This window comes from Seriola aureovittata, chromosome 8 (assembly GCF_021018895.1).
Source record: "Seriola aureovittata isolate HTS-2021-v1 ecotype China chromosome 8, ASM2101889v1, whole genome shotgun sequence".
NCBI classification, from domain to species: Eukaryota; Metazoa; Chordata; class Actinopteri; order Carangiformes; family Carangidae; genus Seriola; species Seriola aureovittata.
This window is the reverse complement of record NC_079371.1, coordinates 12,303,016-12,328,367: the sequence shown is the minus strand read 5'-3', so window position 1 is coordinate 12,328,367 and position 25,352 is coordinate 12,303,016. Positions and strand designations below refer to the sequence as shown.

Below are 25,352 nucleotides of genomic sequence, written 5' to 3'. Positions count from 1 at the left end.
GTGTTGCACACAAAGTACATATCATAATATAAAAGCCTTTCCTCAAATGTTAATGCAGTGTTACTTTTGATTACATCAACATAAAAAAAAAAGGAATTAAATGGTAATCGTGGCATGTGCAAAAGGGAACCTGACTAATTTAGTTCTCTTTGCCAACTGTTAAGCTGGATGGAGATATTTTTCTTTGGGGTTGTGTGGCAGCCAGTGGCGCAGGAGACATTGCACAGACAGAGGGAAGAATGAATTCTCGTAAAATCAGCAAATTCTGGATGACAATGTCTTGCAGTCATTCAAGAAAGTGACACTGAAAAGAGGCTGTTCTCAGCGACAATGATCAGAAGACCTCAAAGTCAACCATGACCAACTTCAGGAGACACAGTCTGAATCTTTTGAAATGGCCCTCACAGTCCTGTGACCTGAACATCCGTAGGTAGATCTTAAACATGCTGTGTGTGCAAAACAGTGTGTAAACATCTCAGATACTTGAAGTTATCAACAATAAGAATTAATGAAAATTTCTGCATCAAGAGTAAAAGACTCTTTGCTGCTACAAAAAGCATTTTACAAGCTGTAACATCAAGTAAAATAGAAATTTGTAGCACTAGTACTTCAGTGTTTCCATTTTCTCATTTTAAGAAAAATATTGTACTTCTTGCTTCAGTGTATAATCAGGAAATCTGGTGGCCAAGGGAGCACGCCATAGTAATAGTGAGACTATCAGCATCATATAAATAAATTGTGAAGGTCACAACAGGAGGTGGAACTGGGAGGAAGTGAAACTTGTGGTCAGTGCAGTCAGCCATATGTGCTTTTCAGTAAATAATAAACAGTGAACTGGTTGTAGTAGCTGAATTAAACCATTCCTTATTGTCAGCTGACTCCTTAACCTGAGGTCCCACTTTGGTACTGGAAGTATTTCAGGGATTAGTGGGGCTTCATTGTCTCCATAGGTGGCGCCATAGTCCCACTTATTGGCTTTATTTGATGGTGCTGCGGTGAAAGAAGTAGTAACTATAAGTCCCCGCATATCCCACTCATGTAAAAGTAAGATTGTTATGTTTATGATAGTTTGGAGGCTGCATTTACTTGTATTTGTTTCATGCACAATGAAAACCTTAAAGTTTTTTCTCTCTTTAATTAAAATAATAATAACTTTAAAAGCTGACCTTTATTTAAACTGGATGTTCTCTTAAAAGTGAAAACTGTTTCCATGACATTCATGGATAAAATGACAATATATTTATGCTACACGACAAAGTATCATGTGTATATGTGTACATTCAGTATGCATGTGTACTACCAATCTAGTCTAGTCATTCAATGCTGGCTGACTGACAGCTATTTTACTTATGTTTAATTGATTTTCTATGCAAAGTCCTGGTGTCATATGCAGTGAAATTATGACATTCTTGCACCAATCAGCTAAATTATTTCTCATTCATCCTGTGGAGAGGATAAATCAGGCTTGATTCACTGTATAACTGTATTTATCAGCGGGGATCTGTTGTCACTGTCTTGTTTCGTGCACCATGTTTGTTTTCTCCTTGTCTTGGCCTGCCAGGAGCGCCTCCCTCCCCTGCCGGGCTGACAACCTCAGATGCATGCGATGAGCCCACCTTCTGTCTGCGGCTGGACCACTTGGCTCCTCCACAAAGGCTTTCTGGAATAACAGAGCCAACCAGAGGAAATGACAGCCTGATCACAAGACGTTCCCCTCACTCCCCCTCTAGCTGCCTACCGGGGGTGGAAAAGGGTGTGTCTGTGTGTGTATGTGTTTGTGTGTGTGTGAATAGGATACTAACTTATTTGGGATTCTAGCTTCTTTTTTCTTTTCAAAAGTCAAGCTCAAATTTTGATGCAGAGGAGGTAATTGCAGTGATGGTAAAACAAGTGCAGAGCTAATTACTGCTCTGTGAAATGTGTGGACACTGAAGTTGTATTTCATATTAGCTATTTGGGGTATCAAGCTACTAGTTTATGGTTCAGGGGTATTTGTATAAAGCAAATGAATACAGTTTTGAGAGCCAAGGCGATAAGGCTGGCAAGAGGAGCTAGAGTCATTTAACAGAAGAATGTCACAGTAGGAATAAATTGTCTCCCCAGAATGATAAAAGAGCCCACTTTGAAAATTCTTTGATCTCACTGTCATATGTGTGTAGTTTGTAATACACAAGATAATGGGATGGGTTTCTTCAAAGATAAGTGGTGTGACGTGGACTCATGCTGCATCTTATCAATTAATGCTTCAGCAATCAAGCAGGACACCACCAAGAATCTGCTGCCACTCTGTCTCCTTGTTGTCATTCCTCTGCCCCTCACACGGCTGCTATAGAATACAGATAGAGCACTGCCTTCTTCCTGTATGTATATCCCCCTCCTGAATGAGCGCTTCCTCCATGAAGCAAAAGTAGTGCGGGAGCAGCCTGCATGCCTTTGTGTCTCAGGGACTGGCACGTAGCGGTAGGTGTAGGCTGGCTGAGGCATTGTCATTCTCTGGATGTCATGCGCAAGTCAACCCTTGATCTCCCACTTTGAAGTGCATTGCTGCAGGACTCGAGAGAGAGCACTCTGTGTGGCTGGTGCGAGCTCACAGTGGTCAACAGAGGGCGCCCGATACCAGAGAGGCTGCACGGAGGCTTGAGTTTCTGCCTCACAGACTGGTGCCAGGCGTACACACTGCTGCAATAAAATTCTCACCTCATTATCTCGAGACAGTCACATCACAGGCTTGTGTTGGCAGGGGAGGGGAAAAGGGAAGAAAGGGAAGGGATGGGATGGGGGATGGGGAGCAAGGCCTGGGTGGGTGACACCAGAGTCTGTCTGTATGTGAGTGTCATTTTTTTTTTTTTTTTTTTAAAGGGTCGGAGGTGTATTGGTGAGAAAAATCAGGCATATGTAGGCCTACAATTCACTGTGACACCATTTCGACACCTCTCCCAACAAGGCTCAGGCCAAACTGCCGCACTCCCCGGCTCACTTAACAGGAATGGGAGACTTGTTATGCATAGAAGCCTCATTTTGGATTAATGGTTTCTATGATGTGTTAAACTGTGAAAGGTTGTCAGGGTTTGTTAGGAATAGTAAATGCAATTTTGCACCTCATTACTGGGAACAGTCTTTATTACAGACATTGAAGCCACTGTTATCTCAGCCCTGCAGCCCAGTAAATGTGTTAAAATACATTGTATAATGTAAAGCAAGCAGCAATAAATGTGTAGCCTTAAGGAATTCATTTGTGTAATAATTATAAAAGTACTGATCCGTAAAGTATTAGGTAATGTGGGATTAATATTCGTTTTCAGTGGAGTTCTACATCTGCTGTTGCTTTAAAAAAAATAAAACTGAGGATTACTAAGAAAAACACACAAATCTGTTTTTTCTTTTTTTTTTTGTTTAATATCGTCACCTTCCTAAAATAATGGCCTAAGTCATGTTTTGACAAAAATGTTTTTTTTGCCTAAATCACCCCCTCATGATGCTGGCCACCTCTGGTAAAATCGCCTGAATCCTCAGTTGAGGGGAACATGCAATTCTACCCCCGGTTGTATAATGGCCTATGTCAAAAGTGTGACTCTTTTGTTGAGTTTTTTGTGTTTCCTGAAAAACCTGAAAAAATGACTTAGGCCATTATTTTAAGAGGGTGTCGATATGGAACTTGTACAAAAATATGCCATTGATGATTTTTGGTAATTTCTATTTTCCTTGTAAAAACTTAACAGGGAATGATGCATTACCTATTTAGTCAGGATGTAGATGACCAGGAGGCCCATTGTCTGTGAGGATGCAGAGGAGAACTTCTGGCAGCTGGTGTCCCCTTATCTTCCCCTGTACAGCCAATAAATCAATATCAAATCTAAGGAACAGGAAGCCAGATGGCCTTCCCACAACCCACTAGGCCACAGCGCTCAGGGCCTCCTTGGCTACTGTACCACCGGTGCATGCAGCAGCCCTTTGAAGACATACACATTCAACAAGCAGCTCAATGAATGACTAAAGGGAACAAATAAGCTGTTACGACTCTGCTCAAATCAGTGTTTGTGTTTCCATCCACATCAAAGGCCCCGGTCTGTTTGATATGCAGCCCCCACACCTTGATCCGAGCCATGTACAGGTAGAGGGGAGGAGCAGTCCATTGAGAAGGAAGAGGGTCATGTGGTTGCTTCTCTCAGCCCTGGCTCGAGGGTAGTTGACCCAGACGAGGGGTCTGGTGGTGTCTCTTGTTCCCCAGGGAGCTATTGCTCCTTACACCCATCACTAGACACTTTATTTATTGGGGGGGGGGGGGGGGGGTGGTTGATTACATGCTTTAAAGGAATATTTGCAGATATTTTGAATAGTACTTACAAAATAGGATACATATTGGATTTAAAGATTAAAATGAGTAGAATATTAACTGAGGTGAAGGTAGCAGGAGGACAAGGTTGTGTAGTAACTGATGGCTGGCTCGGAGTAAGGTCAGTAAGGTCAGTTACCTAAATACATCCCGCCAGACTCATCTTGATTTCTGTGTAGGTCAGGGGTCGGGTTAAACAGTAGTTTGATTGAATGGCTGTTCACAGGCCAGTGTGAAATGCCGGCTCTATTGCAATGTGGGAGTGGGAAGGAGGGGGTTTCTCTGGCCTTTGTGTGGCCCACGGTCTTAGAGCACGGACCCATTGTTAGAGGCTGACCAGCCAGCCCCTCAGACTCTCCTTTGCCCTGCTTTGTCTCGAGCAGCGTGACCATTTCCTTCATCCAGGTCAGGGCAGGGTCATGACTTTGGACACCAGTCCTCCCTGTCTGTCTGCCTGGCCGGCATGCTCATAAAAGTATGTAACACAGAGACAGATGCACTGTTGTCACATGTCAGTATTAAAGATGTAGCTGTGTTGAGGAACCTTTTTGAGTTAAGACAATGATCAAGCGTAATCCTAAATCATATTCACAGCATTACACCAAAAACAATAGCTACACTAACACACCCAACATTAAATAAAATAAACTAATAAAATGGGACTGACATGGTTCTGTTGCATGTGTAGACACTTACACTGATCTCCAGTGCACAAGTCAGAGCACATTTATGATCAATATAATTTGCATGGTGGGAGAAATGTCACTTGTGCCTTTTGCGAGAGTGTAAAACACACTACCACATGCTCAGAGCTGAGATAAACTCTTTACTACCCTGAAGTGTGCAAGTTATGCAACTGTGGAGGTTTTAGAAGAGTGGACAGCACCCTTCTTCTGTCCTGAGGCCGGACCTGCCTTATCATGGCCTGGCCATCATGGTGATAAGAAGAGGAAAGGCCAAAGGGCCATAAGGAACAGTGTACATGGTTCAGGTCAACAGTGTGAGGAGGCTGGACTCAAAGGGGAGGGAAGGCGGACAAGAATATTATCTGATAAGAATCACCAAGGTCTTTTGATCTGCGAAGGGCTGATCCTGGGCTACAGGGTGTCATGCTGGGCGGACGAGCAGAACGACACGGCAGGTACAAACAAGCGAGCCCTTGAAGATCATCTGGGGCTAAAGCATATTTACACAGGGAAGACTGGAAAGACTCTTCTGACTCACACACACAAGCATACAAGCTTGTTGTCCTCAAGATTTCACACTATAGCGGCATTCTTAACATGCTTAGCTATCATTTTTTAGTCACAAAGCACCATCCAATTCCTGAATAATAATATAATAAAAAAACCTATATTTGGCATTGGTATATCTTTGCCAATGTAAGCCAAATCAGACGACAAACTCAATATCCACAAATGACTTTGAGTCCACCGAAGAGAAGCTTGAATGTCGCACGGTGGTCAGGTGGGTTTTGACTCATAAGTCACTGATTAAAAGCTGTCATGTGGTGACCAGACAGCACCTGGGGCTGTAGTGCAAGCTGTGGCCTGAACCAAATGCCTCGCTGTCTCGCCCAGGGCAAGATGGAGGAGGGATTTTTCTGCCTGGGGTGGCCAGTGGGGGGGGGGGGGGGGGGGGGGTTTAGCAAGCTGCTGCAAAGTTTAAGTGTCCCTTAGCAACAGTTAAAAACAAAAGAACAGATACATATGTACTTGTAGTTAAAGTCTGTCTCTTATTAACAGAACAACACCCAGCGAGGTGTCGTACTTGAAAGCTAAAAGAGAAGTTTTTAATTGTCAATACATTTCGTAAAAAGAGCATAACGATTGCCTGTTTAGTCAAATATAGCTTATTCCTCTATGCCAGAGACCTCCATTGTTGTCCATTGAATGAATGACATGTTCCCTCATTACGATCAATATGGGCACTGTAGTTTATCTTGAGGTGATCCCTCCCACATTATTTTGCTACTGTAAATACTCGCTACAGGACCAAATGTGCATTAATCCACAGATGAAAATAATCCCAAACGAATGCACTATTTCTACACCTGTCTGAGTAAAAGCTGCTAAACAATTATAGTGGACAGTTGTGTTAGGGGATGGTTTAGCTGTAGGAAAGCACATATTTGTGATCCATTTTTAAAGATTCACATCTTCAGTAAAAACAAATGGGCTTGGAGCTGAGAGCCACAGAAAGTGTGAATGAGAACGTTTTGAGAGATGGACGGTGGGTTTAGTCTCTCCTCTAGGTTTGCTGACAATAACAAAAATGCAGAATACTGTCAGCCTCATCCTCTGATGAAGTTATTTTCAGATAATCAGCTGATACCGCAACAAAGCCACAGAGCTCTGTTTTTAGGTTTTTATTTTTAGTGTGAGCCAACTAGAGCGGTGTCCTCCTAAATTTAGACAAACTTTCACCTCATGTCTGAAAAATAAGGATTATGATCTCTTTCAAATTTGTCTTTGGTTCACATCAAGCCAAGACAATGACAACAAAGTATCAGCAACCTGTTACATCCACGCTCCAATTAAAAGAATTAAGATGTAAGAGGCCTTCATTATCAGTTCTCTCTGAAGCACATCAAAGGCTGCGGTGTAGTGAGAGTGCAGCTGCCCTGATGGTGTGAGTTTCTCCTCTCTCACTCCAGAGGAACTTGTTTGTGTTGAGGATGTTTACTGATCCCAGGAAAGACAAACAGCCTCTTTCTTGTTTGTAGGTACCGCAACCAAACACAGAGCTCTGCGTGTGTGTGTGTGTGTGTGTGTGTATATATGTGCGAGAGAGAGAGAGAGAGAGAGAGTGAGGCAGAGCTTCAGGATGTATTGTATTGTTAGGTCACTGTTTATCTTGTCTCTGTCTTTTCACTCCACTTCCAAGTTTCCCATCAGACACCGACCAAATTCAATGCTGCGAAATACAGTTGGCCAAAAAAAAAAAAAACGAGTAAATGATAAATAAAAACACACCAAAAGGCAGTTAAAAACACCAAATGTGAAATATCTGAAACCTGCATATAGTAATTAGGATTTCTTATTATGATAAGTGATGCTTTTAAATACTTAATTCTAATTATAATAGTAATAAACTTCTTCATAACTCTGTCATGTGTGATCGACAGAAAAAGCAAACATTAAACTGTCACCCTATATTTATGTATCCAACAATTTCTAAAAGAGATTGAGTTTTAATACTTCACCTTAACACATGGTGTCACTCTTTCTCATCTATGCTGATAGTCACTGGACAAACCTCAAACCTCTCCCCAGCTGTTTGTTACCACATGGATCACACACCTTCATGCTGTCGACTTGTTGTAAACAATGTTTTTGGCGTAACTGCAGTACAGTTCTCCAGACTCTTTAGGCCCATGGTTAAATGTTGTTGTTATAACCTGGTTTAAAATGGTTAGAAAGAAGAATCAGAATGGTGTACATTATGCTAATGTTTTGTTTTTTTTAATTGCAGATGTTGAATGTTGTACATTTGGCAAAGCCCTTTTGGATATATGTGATTTTGGATTATATAAATAAATTGACTTGTCTTGTTTTGAATCTTATTCTTATTATCTTGTTGTAAAAATAAATTTTTACTTATTTGTTTTTTATTTTAGTTTGGACTATGATAGCAAATGAATATGTCCACTCTTCTTTTATTCAAGCTGAAGACAAGGTAAAATCTGGGTTAAGCCACTTGTTCACTGAAATGATGACACTTCTCAATCAATCCCATAATTCATGTAATGCTAAGATGATGAGCAGCCTCACTTCCTGTCTGTCTGAAATACAGACCAATTGATGTTTGTATTGTCACCATGGAGTGTCTCATTCTGTGAGCTTGTATCAGCAAATGTCACTTTGTATTGTGGTTTCCTACCACAGATATAAATCCTGGGGGTAACAGGCTTTCACAGAGGTTTTATGGCAGAGACTTCCCTTCCATTCTGCAGGGGGTATGCAGCTTTACGCCGTGTGTTCATGTGTCGCAGCCCTTTTAACTGGCACAGTACCAAAACTAGTATTGCAGTATTTTTCTATCCAGCATCAACGTAACATCACAGTTTCCAGCATCTCAAATATGAGCATATGCTGCGTTGTAAACTCATTGTAAAGTAAATATGTTTGGGTTTTAGGCAAAACACGTTATTTTAAGACGTCAGCTTTGGTTCTGGGAAACTGTGATTGCTATTTTTACTCTTCCTAACATGTTTTAGACATTTTTTTAGATGAATTGTTTAAATAATTAAAAAATAATTAATTGATTGATAATTAAAAAATTGTTGCTTGAATCACTAAAACAGTGACAAATTAGATGAACAAAGACAACACTTATCACAACACAGCCACAGATGTGTAACAATATACAGTCTGAATATACAGTGGTGCATGTTGTGGATATATAATATTGGTGCATTTTGTCTTACATGTCTGTGCTCACTTCCTTGCTGATTACAGATCCATGCAATCTTAATGCTATGTAACATGTCAAACACAAGTTTAAATGCTGTACTACACTGCTATAAAGTCATTACAAATGCCCTTGTGAACTTTCTACATTCAGAAGAGTAAAAATACAACAATATTAGCCACATTATCCTCACAGCAGTCAAAGTAAAAGCAGTTACTATGCAGAGTGGCCAGTTTCATAATAATATATATTATGTTAATGGATTATAATTATCAATCCATTCATGTGTACATCGATTTAAGGTTGCAGCTAGTAAAGGTGGTGCTAATTTTAATGATGATTTAATGACTGCTGGATAGCTTGTGAGTTTCTCCCTGGAGATCAAAAAGGTTTTTATCTTAACCTATAATCATACATCACCATTTATTTGTTGATTATATTTTATTTTATTAATGTGAATTTACATAGTGTTATCAAATAAATGCGGTGCAGTAAGAGGTAGCCTCTGAAATGTAATAGAGTAGAAGTAGAAGAAAATTGACAAGACGGCATTATAGGGCGAGGGCCCCAGACCTGCAGGTTTACTCCATTTCATTTCAGTCTATATTATCTGATTCATTGCAAACTTGTTTGAAATTTGTTTCACAGAAGTGGAATGTCAACTATGATATCTTGTAGACTTGTCTTCAGGAGGGACTGAAATCCAATTTGCAGACATTGTGTGCTTTAGTTTATGTTGAGCTCCTTTGTTGTAAAGTTGTGTTTCATCAAATTGCTTTAACTTTTTCTTGGTCAAGTACAATAAGGCTACAATCAACAATTATTTTCATTATCAATTATTTTCACCCAAGTTAATATATTCAAACTGCCTTTACTGTCTGACCAGCAGTCAAACATACAGATAATGTTGAGTTTACTATCATGGTAAACTGGGAAACTAGAAGCTGGTACCAGGGAATTATTGGCAATTTTATTTGAAAAGTAACTAAGACTATTAATCATTTGCCAATTAATTTCCTGCTAATCAACTAATTATTCCTGCTCTGTTTGTACAGTGGGGGACAAAAGGGGCCAAGCAACATATTTTTGGGGCCCTCGAGGAAATCTATCTGGCCATGAAAATGGAAGTACTCAAGTAAGGTAGACTCAAACACAGTACTTGAGTAAATATACTTAGTTACTTTCCACCACTTACTTTTTGTTGTGTAACATTTTGAAAGCAGATTTTTTTCTAAAAAAATACTCCATTACAACCTAAACACCTGCATAAACACCCATTTACTTAAGTAAATTATCTGAATACTACTTCCACCACTGAAGAGACTGTATGTGAACTAAACAGAAAACATGTTAAATATTAGATCTGATCTCTTTAAATGGCTTATTCTGATTCTTATTTAAAGCTTATGTTTCATTGCAGCTCTCTTCTGAATCACAGAGAAGACAACTGTGCATTATGGAGACAGTACAGTGCTGTAGCAGAGCAGTGCAGTGCAGTGCAGTGTGGTGTGTGTACACCTGCATGGACTTCTTCCTGTGCTGCTGGACGTCTTCTGGCTCGCAAGCACGTCTGCTCGAAACTGGGAGAGTCGCCCAGTCTCCGCCTGTAGGTTGAACTCCACCTGGATCACTGGGCTGCGATTATTCAACAACAGCAATGAGGTAAAAAAAAAAAAAAAAAACATGTTGGAAACCCTCGGCGGTGTAGCAAGGTGCTGGTCAGCGTCTGTGCTGTTTTAAAATCGTGTTTCACAGAGTTTTACAGCGGTTTCTTTGTTTTAGCCATCGGTTAGCTGCTTCCGGAAAACAACCTTCACACAGGTAAGGCGAGTTTCGGTCTCGACATGAGCAAATTGTGTGGCTTTATGTAAACAAACATGGCAGATAGCCGCCTCAGACTTTCAGCTTTGTACCAAGCCCGTGTTTAATGGTGAAATGTCTTTGTATGAGAGGAGGAAAAGTGAGTTTCCGAGCTTAAGGTGTGTAGCATTTAGCGCTTTTCCCGCAGGTTATGTATGTGCTGAAGGTGAAGCCGTGTCCGTCCGGCTCTGACTTTACCTGCTACATCAACCACGATCCCGTCGGTCCGATACCGATAAAGCCCAACTTTTATGACCTCTTCTGTCATATGGATCTGTCACATAGGTGTAGTGATTAGGATAAAACCAACAGCCTGGGTTGACGTGGTGGGGGGTGGGGGGTGGGGGGGAGCGGGCGGGCAGTGAGTTATTTATGGTCCCCGTGACAACACACTAGTGGTGGAAGAAGAACTGATCTTTTACTAAAGCGAAAGTAGTAATAAGCAACCACAATGAAAAATAAGATCCTCCATTACAAGTCAAAGTCCTGCATGCACAATCTTACTCAAGTCATTGGTACAGAAGTACTGGCAGCAAAAAGTAGTGAAAGTATCAAATGTAAAAGTATTAATTATGCAAAATGGCTCTATTTAGCTAAATAGAGCCATTTTGCATAATTAATACTTTGTTTATAGTTTAAACTATAACAATGCATATTTTATCAACAGATTGTCTGTTTTACATACAATGTACTGGACTAAAAAGTACAATATTTCTTCATGAATGCAGTGGAGTAGAAGTATAAAATTGCTTAATACTTAAAGTATAAGTACCTCAATTTAACTACTCTTCTTAAGTAAATGTACTTAGTTATATTCCACTATTTCCTCTATATTAATTCTGTTTAATGCTTCTTTATTCTTGTACTCCACCACATCTGAGGGTGAAATATTAGCCTATACTTTTTATTTTACTAATTATTTGACTGTTGCAGTTATTGGTTACTTTGCTGATAAAGATTTTACATACAAAACGCATGATAACTGTATAAAATATGATGCATCCTGGGCTGTAACTTATGATTATTTTCATCTGTCAATTATTTTCTCTATCAATTGATCCTTTCTCCACTGGTAACCATCACATGTGTGATGTTTCTGATTAACCTTGAGTAATATTTCAGTCAAGTAACAGTACTTCAGTTTGAGCATAATATTGTTGCATTTATGTCACTTTTGAAATAGCTGTTTCAAATACCCAGACAACAGAGGAAACACTTTTTTATTGTTGAATTCTTGGGAACTGAAGGAGCACCGAGAAAGTTGAATGAGCTCTGGATCCCACAACTGTCATACTTGATCTTTATCTTTGAGGAAAATCAATCATCAGCTGAGTATTTGTATCTGTATTTTTGTATAATTCCTTGCGCTGTGAGAAAATGAGCAGAGGGCTTTGTTTATGACTGTAGCCTTCTGCCCTTTATGCGCAATACAATAGCGATATCCTAAGTGAAAGCCATGGGTGGTGTTTGTTAGGCATGTGCAGTCTGGCTGCTGTACAGTGGGAGGCACAGGAGCCCTGTCAACATAAGATTAACCACCTCCATGTGTGACTTGTTCATGAGACACTGGTACAGCAATACACGTGAGTCTGTTGTGAGGCTGAGAATCCAGCTGGTTTGGTTGTGTTCATTTACAAAACTCTTTGGGGAATGATGGTTTTAACGTCAATCAGATGGTTTCTGTTGTTGGAGTTGTTTTCTTCCCTGCATATAGATACACAATGCAAATATTTGTCATCATGTTTAAAGCAGGGGACTTTGCATGTTGTTGCTATAGCAACAGCCAATGCTTGTTACATAATTTCAATAATTTAGTTCAAAATAGATAAATAGATGGCATTTTAATTTGGTTATAAATGAAATGTTATGTTAAATTTAAGAGAGAAAATATCCATGCAGCTCCAGTGATAAGAAACGCGATAAAAGCGGAATCTTGGACGTGTTAGAGATTTCCACTCGATGAACTCATACTCAGACACTGCTGAGTAAAGTCTTTCACCTCTGGCTAGGAATTTGGTTCATTTTCCATTTCCTGTGTAGTATTTATGTGTAATCTCTATTAGTGGTGCCAGACACCGGTGTAAGGTAAGAGGGTAGACATGACATACCTCCTGTCTCATGGACTGGGGAGATTATTTGTCTAATGTGGCCTCACCTGTGTTCACTGAGGGAGTGGCATCACATGTGACTCACTCATATCAACCATCGGTGCGAATCACTCGGCTCAGCTCTGATGGAACGCCACCATGGGTAATCCTCTGGAGACTGGAGGACACTGTAGGGCCACAGACATTTCTCCCAAAAGCTTAGTCTGTCACATGATTACAAGGCATTTCCATTTGGAAAAGGCATTCCCTCACCGAGCCTGGTTGTACTGAACTTTGGTTGGCTCTAAACCTGTAAAAAAAACACATTTCACCCCATCTATTGCAAAACTCATTGTGCTAGTTTAATAAACATGGACTTTAACTCTATTCAGAAATGTTGTTTGAGGTGTGGGAGTTTGGGAAATAATTTTCTTCCTCTAGTGTAGGATTAGGATTAATCTATATCTGTACTTGTTATGTAGTCAGAAGATAATAAAAAATGTCCTATAGCCCAAGGTTATTTCTTTAGGTTGCCTGTTTGAGCTGCAGCTAACAATTATTTTCATTATCAAACTGCCAGTCCATTTCTTTATTCATTGATTTTGGCTGGTCCAAAACCTAGAGATGAGAAATGATCAAGCAACTGTTAAGGAATGTTTGGCTGTTTTTCTTGATAAATAAAATTAATCAATTAAAACAATTGAACATTAGTTTTCTGTTCATCGACTAATTGTTTCATCTCTTTATTAAGTCCAGGCAATATTTCATGTACAGTGTCAGAATATTGTAATTTCCCAAAGCAAGAAGGTGACGACTTCAAAATGATTGTTGTCGGTCAAAAACCCAAATATACTCACTTTATAGTGATATAAAGCAGAGAAAAGCAGCAAGGCTTGCATTTTAAAAACGGTCAGTAGTGAGTGAGTAATTGATACAGTGACAAATCAATCAACCAACTAATTGTTTCTGTGCTACACTTTTTTACATTGTGCTGTACCATTTTGACTAATCGCTGTTTCACGTGGAGGATTCCAAGAAAGATGAGCACCTTTATTGATTTTGTGCTGTATCCTTGAGAAACATAGTGATGTACTGCTGTGTTAGTGTGGTTACAGTGGTCATTAATAGACAGCTTCAGAGCCAGCTGCCTTTGGAAAGACTCTGTGTTCAGCTGTGACTTCCAGAAAGCAAATAGTACACCTAAGCGATAAAGAAGGAATTTGATGGGAGTGAAGGTGCGAGTGTTTTAGTGACAAGAGAACCGGCTGTGCTCTTTTGCGTTAGAGCAGCGCAGTGTATTCAATGTAAGTGTGTATCTCTGGTTTCTCATTCGTGCACAAGGTCGTGTAGTTTCTAAATAAATGGAGCATAGCCTGGTTTCTACTCTGCTTCTCTCCCTATGCTACAGGATCCATGACCCCTATCCATTACAGGAGGAGGTATCACTTGCACAAAGTAAAGACAAAGAGAGAACGAGGGCCTGTAAGACCTCAGCCAGACTGCATGTATGTGGAAAGATTTGTGTGTACACATATTTGTAATCAGGCTTGTGTGTTTGCAATCAGTCATTCAGCTACTGAGAGTATTTTACCTGTGGTAGTGCAACATCAGCAGTCTAAGTCCCCACCCCCAAGCGTGTATACACACACACACACACACACACACACACACACACACACACACACACACACACACACACACACACACACACACACACACACACACACACACACACACACACACACACACTCTCTGACAGAGGCCTTTCCTCTCACTCTGCCTAGTTACACCAATTCCCCTCTGCATTCCTCACACCGGTGCAGTCAGAGCTCATACACATCCACACTCATGCACACAAATATGTGTCCACACATACGCACACCCACCCACACACACACACACATTATTCTGACGGTGTGCTGCTGGAGAGGCAGGGCTCTGGTTTCATTCGGGCTTCAGGCAGCTGCTAGGCTAGAGTCTTGTGTTTGCGTGTGGTGGCTACTGGGCGCTTGACAACAAAGATATCATCTCGGGTGAGTCGCTCCAAGGTAATCACACTGAAGATAAAGCAGTCCTTTTGTGCCTGAAATCTGGACTGGGGTCACAAAGGGAAGGAAACTGAAGGTATTGAGTTCATTGTGGTGGCTTATTTAGTCTTTTTCACATGTGGTACTGTGCAAGTGAAAAGTTTTCTATACTCCTCTGTATATTTAAGATGAAGTCATAGTTCTTAAGGTGGTATTTGGAGGTGCTTTGTGCTTTTCTGTCCCACTGTAGCCCCTCAGACAGCATGAAGTGATCCCTGTCAAAGTGTTCAAGTCAAAAGTCCTTGCATATGTTGTAAAAAAGCTATTTATTATAACTTAATGAGATTTTCTTTTAACCATTATGAACAGTAAATGAATGTTCACCCTTTTCATTCCATTAAAAATATGCTGTGGTCTCTTTGAAGCCCTCTAACCCTACTTCTAGTAGATGAAGTCAGTCTTGAAGGTGGATTTCATGAGATCTAACTCAGTGTATTTGGTGTGATTCATGAAATGCCACTTTATTTGTTAATGTGTGGAGTAAGCAGCCAAAAGTTTCACCAAAGAATGCTGTTGTTAATCAGTACTCTCCTTATGAGAGGGGAATTAAAGGAGATTAAGTGCGGCACAAAGGGATGGAGACCGCTGCTGATTGGGTGCAAGGGGTCATTAGTGATGGGGGTTGCATTTCTGCCCAGTTCATTCAAAATTCGTACTCTCGTGTAGTGCCATGCCTTTGTTCCCTCCCATTAGCAGGGGTTTGACTTTAGTCCGGTTCTCCTGCCTCATTTCACAGAGTTTAGCCCTTTCTGTGTGAGAATGGTGACTTTTAGTTGAGATGAGAATTCCTTTTGTCCCTCAGGAAACTCGCTGAGAGGAAGCAGCTGCGGCTTGCTGCCATATTGCTGCTGCTCTGTGGATTTGTCATTTCCTGTGGAGCTGGCCAGTTTGAGTAGGAATAGTTCAATTTCTGCAGTAGACTTTACTGTGTTTCTCTTTCTCAACAGAAAATCAAAATGAAGTCGAGGAGATACCTTTGTTGACTCCGGATCATTGTTTCACTTTCACCATTTGAATGGATTCAGCTTTGGACATGCAGACATAGACTTACAAAGTATACTGGACACAGTTTCTGAGGAGATAAGAGGACGCAGATCTGAGGTTTGGACTGAGCTCCCTCAGCCAATGGCTACATTAGAAACCAAAGTGACCAGCAGCAGCAGCAGCACTGCAGGTCTCTCGTGGGCGCGGGTATGTAAGGAGTGTGGCCAGCAGCACGAGAGCCAGGACAGTCACCTGTACGAGTACCAGGACGAGGTGGACGATGAGCTGGTTTGCCACATCTGTCTGCAGCCCCTGCTCAGACCTATGGACACCCCTTGTGGCCACACTTACTGCTTTCATTGTCTGAGCAACTTCTTGAAAGAGCAGGACTTCTGCCCTGTGGACCGCCAGCGGCTGCAGTTACATCAGTGTCGTCCCTCCAGCCTGCTGGTCAGGAACCTGCTGGACAAGCTGACTGTGATGTGCCCTCACTCTGAAGAGTGCCTGCAGCAGATGCAGCGCTGTGAGCTGCAGCCTCACCTGCACAACAGGTAAAGATCTGGGGGGTGGGGTTGTTAAAAGGTCATTACAGCAGTTGCAGTGGATATTGTTTGACTTTTACCGGGTTAAAATGATTGGACACAAACGGCAAAACCACACATATCAGCACATTTCACTATCAACATACTCTTTCACCCAGAATATAAAGACAATGCATGGATGATGTAAGAGAGGGGGAGACGTTCCTGGATTTCATCAATATGTCAAGAGGTACCGGGAGGCTTTTAGCAAGGATTCAAGGAATTAGAGGCACAGGTTCAGGGGAATACCAAGGCATATAAATCTCATCAGGGAGAACCTGTGAATACGTCATAGTATACTATAGCACCAGGTGGTGAGCATATCAACAAAGCAGTGAGTACAGATAATAATTTGTAGCTACAGTAGATAATGCTGTATAAACAAAACCTCACACCTGACAATGACAGTTACTTTCACAGTTGAATTACATTACTGAAGATCCAGTGTGTTTAATGTTATGTTGATGTTTGTCTCTGTCGCTCTCTTTAAAAGGTCATTAAAGGAACAGTTAGAAAGATCGGGAAATATTAATTGCTAATTATTATTTGCTTTCTTGCCATGTTAGATTGGAAGATTGATAGCACTTTCGTCACTTTCGCCAGATGCCAGATAGCTTAGCTTAGTTTAGCTTAGCATAAAGACTGAAAGTATGGGGAAACAGCTAGCCTGGCTTTGTTCAAACGTAACAAAATCGTAGTTTCGGTGCCTCTAACGTTTGTTGACTCCTTACAAAATTGAAGTGTAAAACTGAGTTGTTATTTTTTGTATGAATTAAACAAACAAGACGTAACATGCTAATTAACTTGAGAGGTGCTGCAAGGTTAACTGTTTCCCCTGTTTCCAGTCTTTGTGTTAATCTAACCGTATCACACAGCAAAAAAAGCAAAGACACTTATTTCCCAGAATTTCTTTCATTTCTTAAAGTAAAGTGGATTTATTACAGTATAGTGTGAATTGCATCAAATATCTGCTATCCACACACGCGCTGCATGCACGTATCTCCACTTGAAGATAAACATAATATCTTATTTTTATCAAGTCATGACAAAAGAATTCTGACTGCTTCTCAGGAATGTAAAATTACTGTCATTAGCCTTGTTTGTTTGTTTCTTATTCCTGGTAGCGGAGGTCAGTCGTCTTGTTTCTCACATGGCCAGTGTGGTGCTTATCATCCCAGCCATTACGCAGTCAGTTGTGGGTGGCAGATTGTCATGCTGCAGCCTCTCTGTGCAAACAATGAGGAGGCAAAGTTCAGGCATGAGGAGCAAGCAGCAGTCCCAGCACTGTGACTGACTTAATCAGACTCAACCTGTCTCACCCAGACACCCTGCAATGCAGTGAAATTGTCTATTAATCTGCATAGTGCTTCTCTTTTAAATTTTGTACAAAAAGACACTCTTTCTCTCTTTCTGTCTCCTCTTTCCCCTCAAAAAACACAGTATTTATTTTCTTTTTCCCTTTTTCTGTGGCCATCCATTCCTGCTACTCCTCGGTAACCAGAAACATTCAAGATCATCCCTTTTCCATTATAAAGATGGTTATTGACATGTGTTGTTTCTAAAAGGAAAATGTCAATCATCACCCATGTCTTTCCACAGATGTCCTGTTTTTAGAAGACTAAGGGAGGAAGCAGAGAAGAGGAAGAGGCCCTCGTGGAATGAGTTAAAAGGACGTAAGGGTGACGGGGAGTCGTCTGGTGATGCCAAACATTCAGCAACTCTGTCTCGAAATCCCACCCGCGATCAGCCCGAGCCTGGTCTGATTAATCCTGCCTATGAGGAAAGTGAGGACGGTATGAAGTCATCTTTATCTTTTATAACAGCCACCATTATAACAGTGACCCAGTCCCCCTGTCTGTGTTTAGTGCAATCATGATAATTAGAGTGACCACTGCTTAGGAAATGACCACTTCTTAGGAAAAGATTTTCAATAGGACGCTGGCGATACTGTGTGGCAGTGACAGGGAACAATGTTTATAGAAGCTCTCAGATGTAACGGAAATAGTTTCCCTGCCAGGTTGATTGCAGAAAACCTAAATCCTCATGCCCGTCCCCTTCAGTGGGGGCGGTTGTCAGAGCACACAGACGGGAATTGCTGATGTTTTTAGCCTCAAGGTTTTGATTCTGAGTCTGTCACAGGTGAATCATCAGCCTTGCTGTAGAGACATGTACCAGCTCACAGAATTTTTTTTTCCAACCTGAACCAGACTCATCACAAAGAAAAACCTTTAAAGCCCCTTAAAAGCCAGTTCCACAGACCAAAGTCCACTTAAACATAGTTTCCAGGCAACTGGCAAACAGTTTCCCCAGAGACGTTTACATTGTTGTCAATATCTTATCTATTTCAGTCAAATTACTGCTGTATGCTCTTAAAATCAGTAAATACCTAAATGAAATGAGCTCATACTTTTAGATTTAATCATGTCATATATGTACTGATTGTTGTTGGTTTTTTTCCAAATGTCAGCATGTTGACTCATCCAGGTTATTCTATCTCTGCAGTCGGATCAATTCATGCCTTTGTGATGCTGGTGGGACCGAAAAGATTGGCAGCACTGCTGAGGAGTTAGCTGTAGCGTGTAAATACTTGTATGGTCTGTGTGTACGCACAGACCAGCTCCAAGGCTGAGATACTCTCTGTAGTTCAGTCTGCTGAGACGCTCGCTATCTTACTGTGATGATAACACACTGAGGTCGACTCTGTTTCACTGTTTCCTGTCTATGTTACCGTTCGGTGTGAAATGTGTAAACAAACGTCACCTCAAAAGCAGGTTATTGGTTCACAAACTACATTGTGTAATTTCATGCATGTCTCTACATGGAGAGATATACTCCAGAATCTTGCTTAGTAAAGTTGGAGTTAGATGAGACTAAATCTTGTTCTGCCATTTTAAAAGGATAATTCCAGTTAGTTACAACGTGTGTCATATTTCCATAGCTCCGGCTGTCACTTCTGCAGGTTGTAGTAACATTGTTAAGTAACTGCTGAGATCTGGGAACATGGCGATGTCACTATAAGAAAGTCTAATGTGGTCAAATGATCCAAACCACTTTATTTGGTTTGTGAAAGCAAATGTGAGGGCACTTGAAATAATCCCTCGCTGCACAGGAAAACTGTGTGCATGCATAACAGTAAGTATGGGAGGATTCGTTTGAATCAGGATGTTTACAAAGAACAATTTGGGCAAAGATTTTACCCTTTTCCTGTGTTTCCTCTTCCATATAAATTTATCTAACCTTGAGTTTCTGGAGTCATGTCATGAAGGGAGAAGCAGAGAAAACCATTTGAAAATGCTGATGTGGGGCTTTCAATTGTATCCGTACACTGTAAAACATTTTTGAAAGAAATTTTTAAAACTGTATTATTAATATTTCCACTGATTTACAGGTATAATTAGATTTTCAATGAAATAGAAATACAAATACAAGTTGGGATTAAATCGCTTCATGTGTAAATAGACTGTATGTCTCACATTTTTCTTCTTTTTTTGTGTATAAATAGTAAAGGAATATTATTACAGCCATGAACAATCAATATTTGGATTGATTGTTTGGGTTCCAATGCCAATACTTTGTTAAACTGAGAAAATGTTAAGTCAGACTTGTAGCTAGAGAGATTAAACCTGTTTAATATGCCACTGTTGGACTTCTTTTCAGTGATGTTACCACATTCCCAGATTTCAGCTCATCAGTTTGAAGAGTACAATGTAATAACTTCTGGTTGGAATAATGACAAAAAGGAGGAAAATAAGACCTAAGTTGTAATAGACCAGAAATGTCTTATTTTTTGGCTAGCACACTGATCTTCAAACTGTATTATCATGTGTTAATCGAGGGCAACTGAGCTGTGGAACGTGGAGAATTTGCTTCATGAAAGATGGAAATGCAGCCATATTTATTCCACCTGCTTCTCTGTTTCTCTTCCCTCCAGACAACACACCTCTGCGGTCTAGTCTGGTGGCCGAGGCCAACATGGTGGAGTTGTTCAGAGAGCCGGAGGAGGAGCTGGGCTTTCGCATCGTGGGGGGGAAAGACACACCTCTGGGGAACATCGTCATCCAGGAGATTGTGCGGGACTCGCTAGCAGCTCGTGATGGCAGACTGGCCCCTGGGGACCACATCTTAGAGGTGTGAGAGACTCATAAACTAAATGAGGGAGGTGCTGAGATAATATAGCCCGACACGTCAAGTATTCATCTCCTCCTCAGCATAGGAATTCAAACGTGTTCTGGTAGTGACACAGTTCAAATCAACATATTTCTGCATAAACACCCTGTCAGTGCGTTCTCATGGCATTGTAAACACCATGTTTTTTAGCAGGGAATGGGAAAGTAGATATTCAAGATAAACAAGTTTTAGCTCCAAGGTAACGAGGAGTGGTTTGTACTGCTGGGAACAAACGCGTAAACGACTTCACCTGGTTGTTTTCACTGATTGACTTCCCGCCTTTCTGTATAAGAGAGTCAATGTTCAAACATGAAGTGAACTCAAATTTAATTTTTTGTTATTTTTGAAAGGGTTATGTAACCAGAGTTATTATGAAACTATGTCATGAGTTTTCTTGAAGTGGTGATAACTTATTTTGCCATTTAAGGCTGCAACGGTTACTGTATTTTGAGTATCGATTAACCTGTCGATTACTTTGTCAGTCCGACCTAGAAAAGCAGCTTTGACAGGCTCTTCATCTAAACATTGAACACAAGCTGACCAGTATTTGTTATGTTCTGGTCATTATAGTGCATGAACCAGGCAAAGAAAGTTAGTTACAATATAAAAGTGAGCTGTCACAACTTTAAACAGAATTAAAAGTCAACTTTAGACTTCCACTCTTTGGCTGACAGTAACACAGTTATCTTACAGGAAAAACAACATAAACAATTCACTTTTCTGCTTGATAAAAAAAAAAAAGTTTCACTGACTGTGTTGTTGCTGTTTCTCTCTGTGATGTTGTGTATCCAGGTGAATGACGTCAGCTTGGCTTCAGTCCCCCACGCCCGGGCCGTTGCTGTGCTGCTGCAGCCTTCCCTCCTCAGACTCACCGTGATGCAGGAGAAAGGTTTCAAATCAAGGGATCCACGGGCTGATCATCACCCCTCCTCTTCCATCATATCACACAATCCCCACGGCAACGCTACCTCCAATCACAACCCCGGCACAGTCCTCCAGGTGATGCTGATGAAGAGTCAGCGCACCGAACCGCTTGGCATCAAACTCATCCGTAAGTCGGATGAGAGCGGGGTTTTCATCCTGGACTTGCTGTCGGGCGGTTTGGCAGCCAAAGACGGAAAACTGAAGAACAATGACAAAGTGTTGGCCATTAATGGACATGACCTGAGGCATGGTACACCTGAGAGCGCTGCCCAGATCATACAGGTATATTTAATATATATTATATTATAAACTCTCTGCATTATCAGTGACCATTCTTTAAAACATGCCATAACTTTGAAGATTGATTTCATTCTTTCTACGCTGCCATTGTTTTGAGTTAATTTTTGTATATTGAACATTTGTGTAATAATGCGATTGTGAGAACGGACTCATCTGTTCTGAGCTATGTTCTGAGAAAATCAACCCAAGAGCAAACAACACACCAACAGGGGACACTACGAAATGAATCATCTGAATTATGAAGTTGAATCATTAAAACAATAGCTTTTCAGCTGTCAGTTCTTATAGATTGTTAGTTTGTCTGCATCTGCTGTTCCGGTTTCCCACAAGCATTTAAATGCAGCACCAAGGAAGACTTACAGAACAACCACTGCTTCCAATTACCGTGCAATGATGTAGCATTAACAAAACAAACCTGAAAGCCTTGAGCCTTGCTAGCTCATAAGCCGCAGCGCTCATTACACCACACAATGTGAAAGTGATTAATAAAAGCAAACACGATAGTCTTATAAGTAGTTTTGCTACTAATGTGACGAATTTAACAGGATTTAAACCTAAAGAGCCTGAATTTACTCCATCACTGGTAATATGCCAGTCATGAGAGCTTTAAGTCTGATAGTGGCAGTCAAGGGAAAGGTCCAGGGGTCACAAAATTCACTCAAAAGAATCTTGAGGGGACTTTGAATATTCAAACAAAATGTCATGGCTTTGCAAATGGTTCTTGTCCAGATATCCTGCTCGGAAGGAAAAGTGACAGATGGGCCAATATTGCCATAGACTCCACTGCTGGCAGAGTTAAAATAAAGTTGTCTAAGTGCATTAAATGTGATGGATTAGTCGAGCAAGTTTTAGGTCTCTGCGAGTTGAATTCCATCCAGGAATTACTCTGAACCAAGGTGCTGCCAGCAAGGTAGCAAATCAGTCTAAAGTGGAATATCTATGGCATGGGAAATGGTGTTGTATATGTATTTCCTGTGGAATTAATTGCTTTTCTGCAATTAGGCCAGTGAGGTGCGTGTGAACTTCGTGGTGATGAGACCTTCAGAGTCTCAGGAGGAAGGAGGAAGCAGCAGAGAGGGACAACACAACAGAGCAGCCAGGAGGGCGCCTGAGCCACAGTACTTCAGACGCCAGTCCACCTACATGAAGGTAACGCAGAACATTTCCTAACAAATGAATGCTCAGACTAAAAGAGATTGCTCCTGGCCTCCTTTTTATAGAAAACATTTATAAATCCATCTTAATTTTGCCCTGGACAGCTGTTGACAGCTGGAATTGTAACTTGTTTTTAATCCACTAACCACAATGCTGGTTGCAGTATATTACAAACTTTACATGTTTCTATTAACACAGTGTAGTTGTGATAATAGCTCCTTTGTCAGTCACACTAAGTTGTACCATGCACTGTCAGTAGTAAGAATAACCCCCCCCCCCCCAGTTGGGGGTGAGACGCTTTGAGAGCAGACACCTGCGTCGGTGAGCAGAGATGAAAGCCATTCTCTGGGGCCTCCCTCTGTCCTGATCAAAAGGCCTGGGGTGCTGCTCACTCTGCCGCTACAGAGCCACTGTCTTGTTGTTTTTTGGTTGTTCCTTTGGGTGGTAGAGGATCAAAGCTGGTAACAGTTAGCTTTCGCCTGCAGAGTCGAGCCTTTTCGTCTTGCTGGGGGGGATGGGTTCCCTGCTGGGGGGAGGAAGAGCCCCCACCTCCCCCAAGCTTCCCTTCTGATGGTTTACAGACTCCAGAGAGAAACAAGGAGGCTGGTTGAAACTGTCATTTTCCACACATCTTTTCCACTACGAGAGCTGAGTGTGGATCCTCACACGTTACCTCCACCCTAACCTCTCAGCCCCATCTCAAATGTTTCACATTTGTTTCTACGAGTGGTTTTGTGAGGGGAATCAATTAAGTCAAAGGATCCTGGAGAGGCAATTTATTTGACAGCACAGGCTTCATGCATGTTATGTCAGACAGGACGGGATAAAACAATTATTCCTGTGGAGAATTTGTTACACACGTCCTGAACAAGGCTTGCATAATTTTATACATCCACTGGTGATGTTGATCAATATGTTTGTAACTGTTTCATATTAATTTGTCTCATTGTTCATATAGGATCCTCCAGGTGGGTTTTCCAGCCAGGAGAAGACTGTGAGCCTGAAGAAGGAGCCTCGGCTTTCCCTGGGCATCACCATTGCTGGGGGGAGGGACTGTCGCAGCCGCCTGCCGGTTTACATCACAAGTGTGCAGCCTGTCGGCTGTCTGCACCGGGATGGCACCATCAAAAGAGGTACGAGCAGCATCTGGTGATCTGTGATTTTGACTTTTAATAAAGAGTTTTTACTTGAAGATGATGATGTTATAGACATTGTTCATTGTGGCTGCAACTAATGATTATTTTCATTACTGGTTAATTTGTCAGATTATTTTCTTGATTGATTGATTCTTGATTTTTGCTTAAATAAGTATTTTTCAATTACAAAGATAGTTGTTAATGAATTTAATATCAATCAATAAATGGATTAATGGACTGATCATTTAGCCCTTGTCATGACTAAAACATGCAGGAATGGGGTCAGTTCATTATATTTAAACTTAATTGTGTTGAAATATTTGGATAAATACACTATAACAGCAAGAAACTGTTAACGGGAAACAATTTCCAGTTATGTTTTCAAATCTATTACAATGTGACAAATGGCTGAGTAAGAAAAGGGCAATTCTTTATTCTTTAATACAATATGTTGCATTGTCCATGTCCATGTCCACATCGTCATGTTTCCTTAGGTGACATTCTGCTGAGCATCAACGGTGTGGATCTGACCCAGTTGACCTACAATGAGGCGGTCTCTGCGCTGAAGGCTCAGACAGCTCAGTCCCAGGTGGTGCTCCGTGTCATCCAGACCCTCTCCGAGGACTCAGAGGACGAAACCGAGGCTGCCAACAAGGACGAACTGGACCCCATGGACGACCCACGCGATGACACCCTCAACTGGACGCCGCTGTGGACTCGCTGGTTGGGATTGCCCAGGTGGAACAGCTTTCATTAACACCACTTAAACTGTATTCTGTTCATGTTTATGTGAAAGAGTTCGCTCTGACTCTGCCCTCATCGTTTCAGTCACATGCACTGGTGCCGAGACATTGTCCTGCACAAGACCAACAACGAGAGCTGGGGCTTCAGTATCGTCGGTGGCTACGAGGAGAGCCACGGCCAGCAGCCTTTCTTCATCAAAACCATTGTGCCTGGTACACCTGCTCACTTTGACGGACGCCTCAAGTAGGTTAACCCCAATTTGACCTCCATATGATGCAATCAGCTCCCGTATTCTGTCATCACTCTTACTGGCCACTCTCCACTATAATCACCTGTGCTTCCCTCCAGGTGCGGTGATGAGATCGTTGCGGTGAATGGAGCCACAACAGTGGGAATGAACAACTCATCTCTCATCCCCATGCTCAAGCTGCAGAAGAATAAAGTCACACTGACAGTGGTGTCCTGGCCTGGCAGTCTAGTGTAGAAAACACACATTCTCTCTCTCACACTCTCACTCTCTCTCTCTCTCTCTCTCTCTCTCTCTCTCTCTCTCTCTCTCTCTCTCTCTCTCTCTCTCTCTC

The 25,352-nt window shown here is 41.4% G+C and overlaps 1 protein-coding gene and 1 long non-coding RNA gene across 4 annotated transcripts; one reads left to right on the top strand and one right to left on the bottom strand.

The window, feature by feature from the left end:
- Positions 1-2: 2 nt before the first annotated feature.
- LOC130173402 (uncharacterized) lies at positions 3-10,940 on the bottom strand. The gene is made up of 4 exons (XR_008828415.1): positions 10,805-10,940; positions 10,265-10,381; positions 3,735-3,825; positions 3-1,660 (listed from the first exon to the last, which is right to left on the bottom strand). It is a non-coding gene; the product is annotated as an uncharacterized LOC130173402 (long non-coding RNA).
- On the top strand, positions 10,300-25,352 carry lnx2b (ligand of numb-protein X 2b). Of its 3 annotated transcripts, none has more exons than XM_056382652.1 (10): positions 10,300-10,408; positions 15,728-16,315; positions 17,945-18,138; positions 20,277-20,473; positions 21,305-21,718; positions 22,739-22,885; positions 23,850-24,024; positions 24,522-24,765; positions 24,856-25,014; positions 25,120-25,352. In XM_056382652.1, exons 2-10 carry the CDS (start codon positions 15,906-15,908, stop codon positions 25,253-25,255), a joined length of 2,076 nt encoding a protein of 691 aa, XP_056238627.1. In that variant the 5' UTR covers positions 10,300-10,408; positions 15,728-15,905; the 3' UTR covers positions 25,256-25,352. The 3 variants fall into 3 exon arrangements, with proteins under 3 accessions (XP_056238627.1, XP_056238626.1, XP_056238628.1); XM_056382651.1 differs by lacking the exon at positions 10,300-10,408 and adding an exon at positions 10,415-10,567; XM_056382653.1 differs by lacking the exon at positions 10,300-10,408 and adding an exon at positions 14,658-14,817.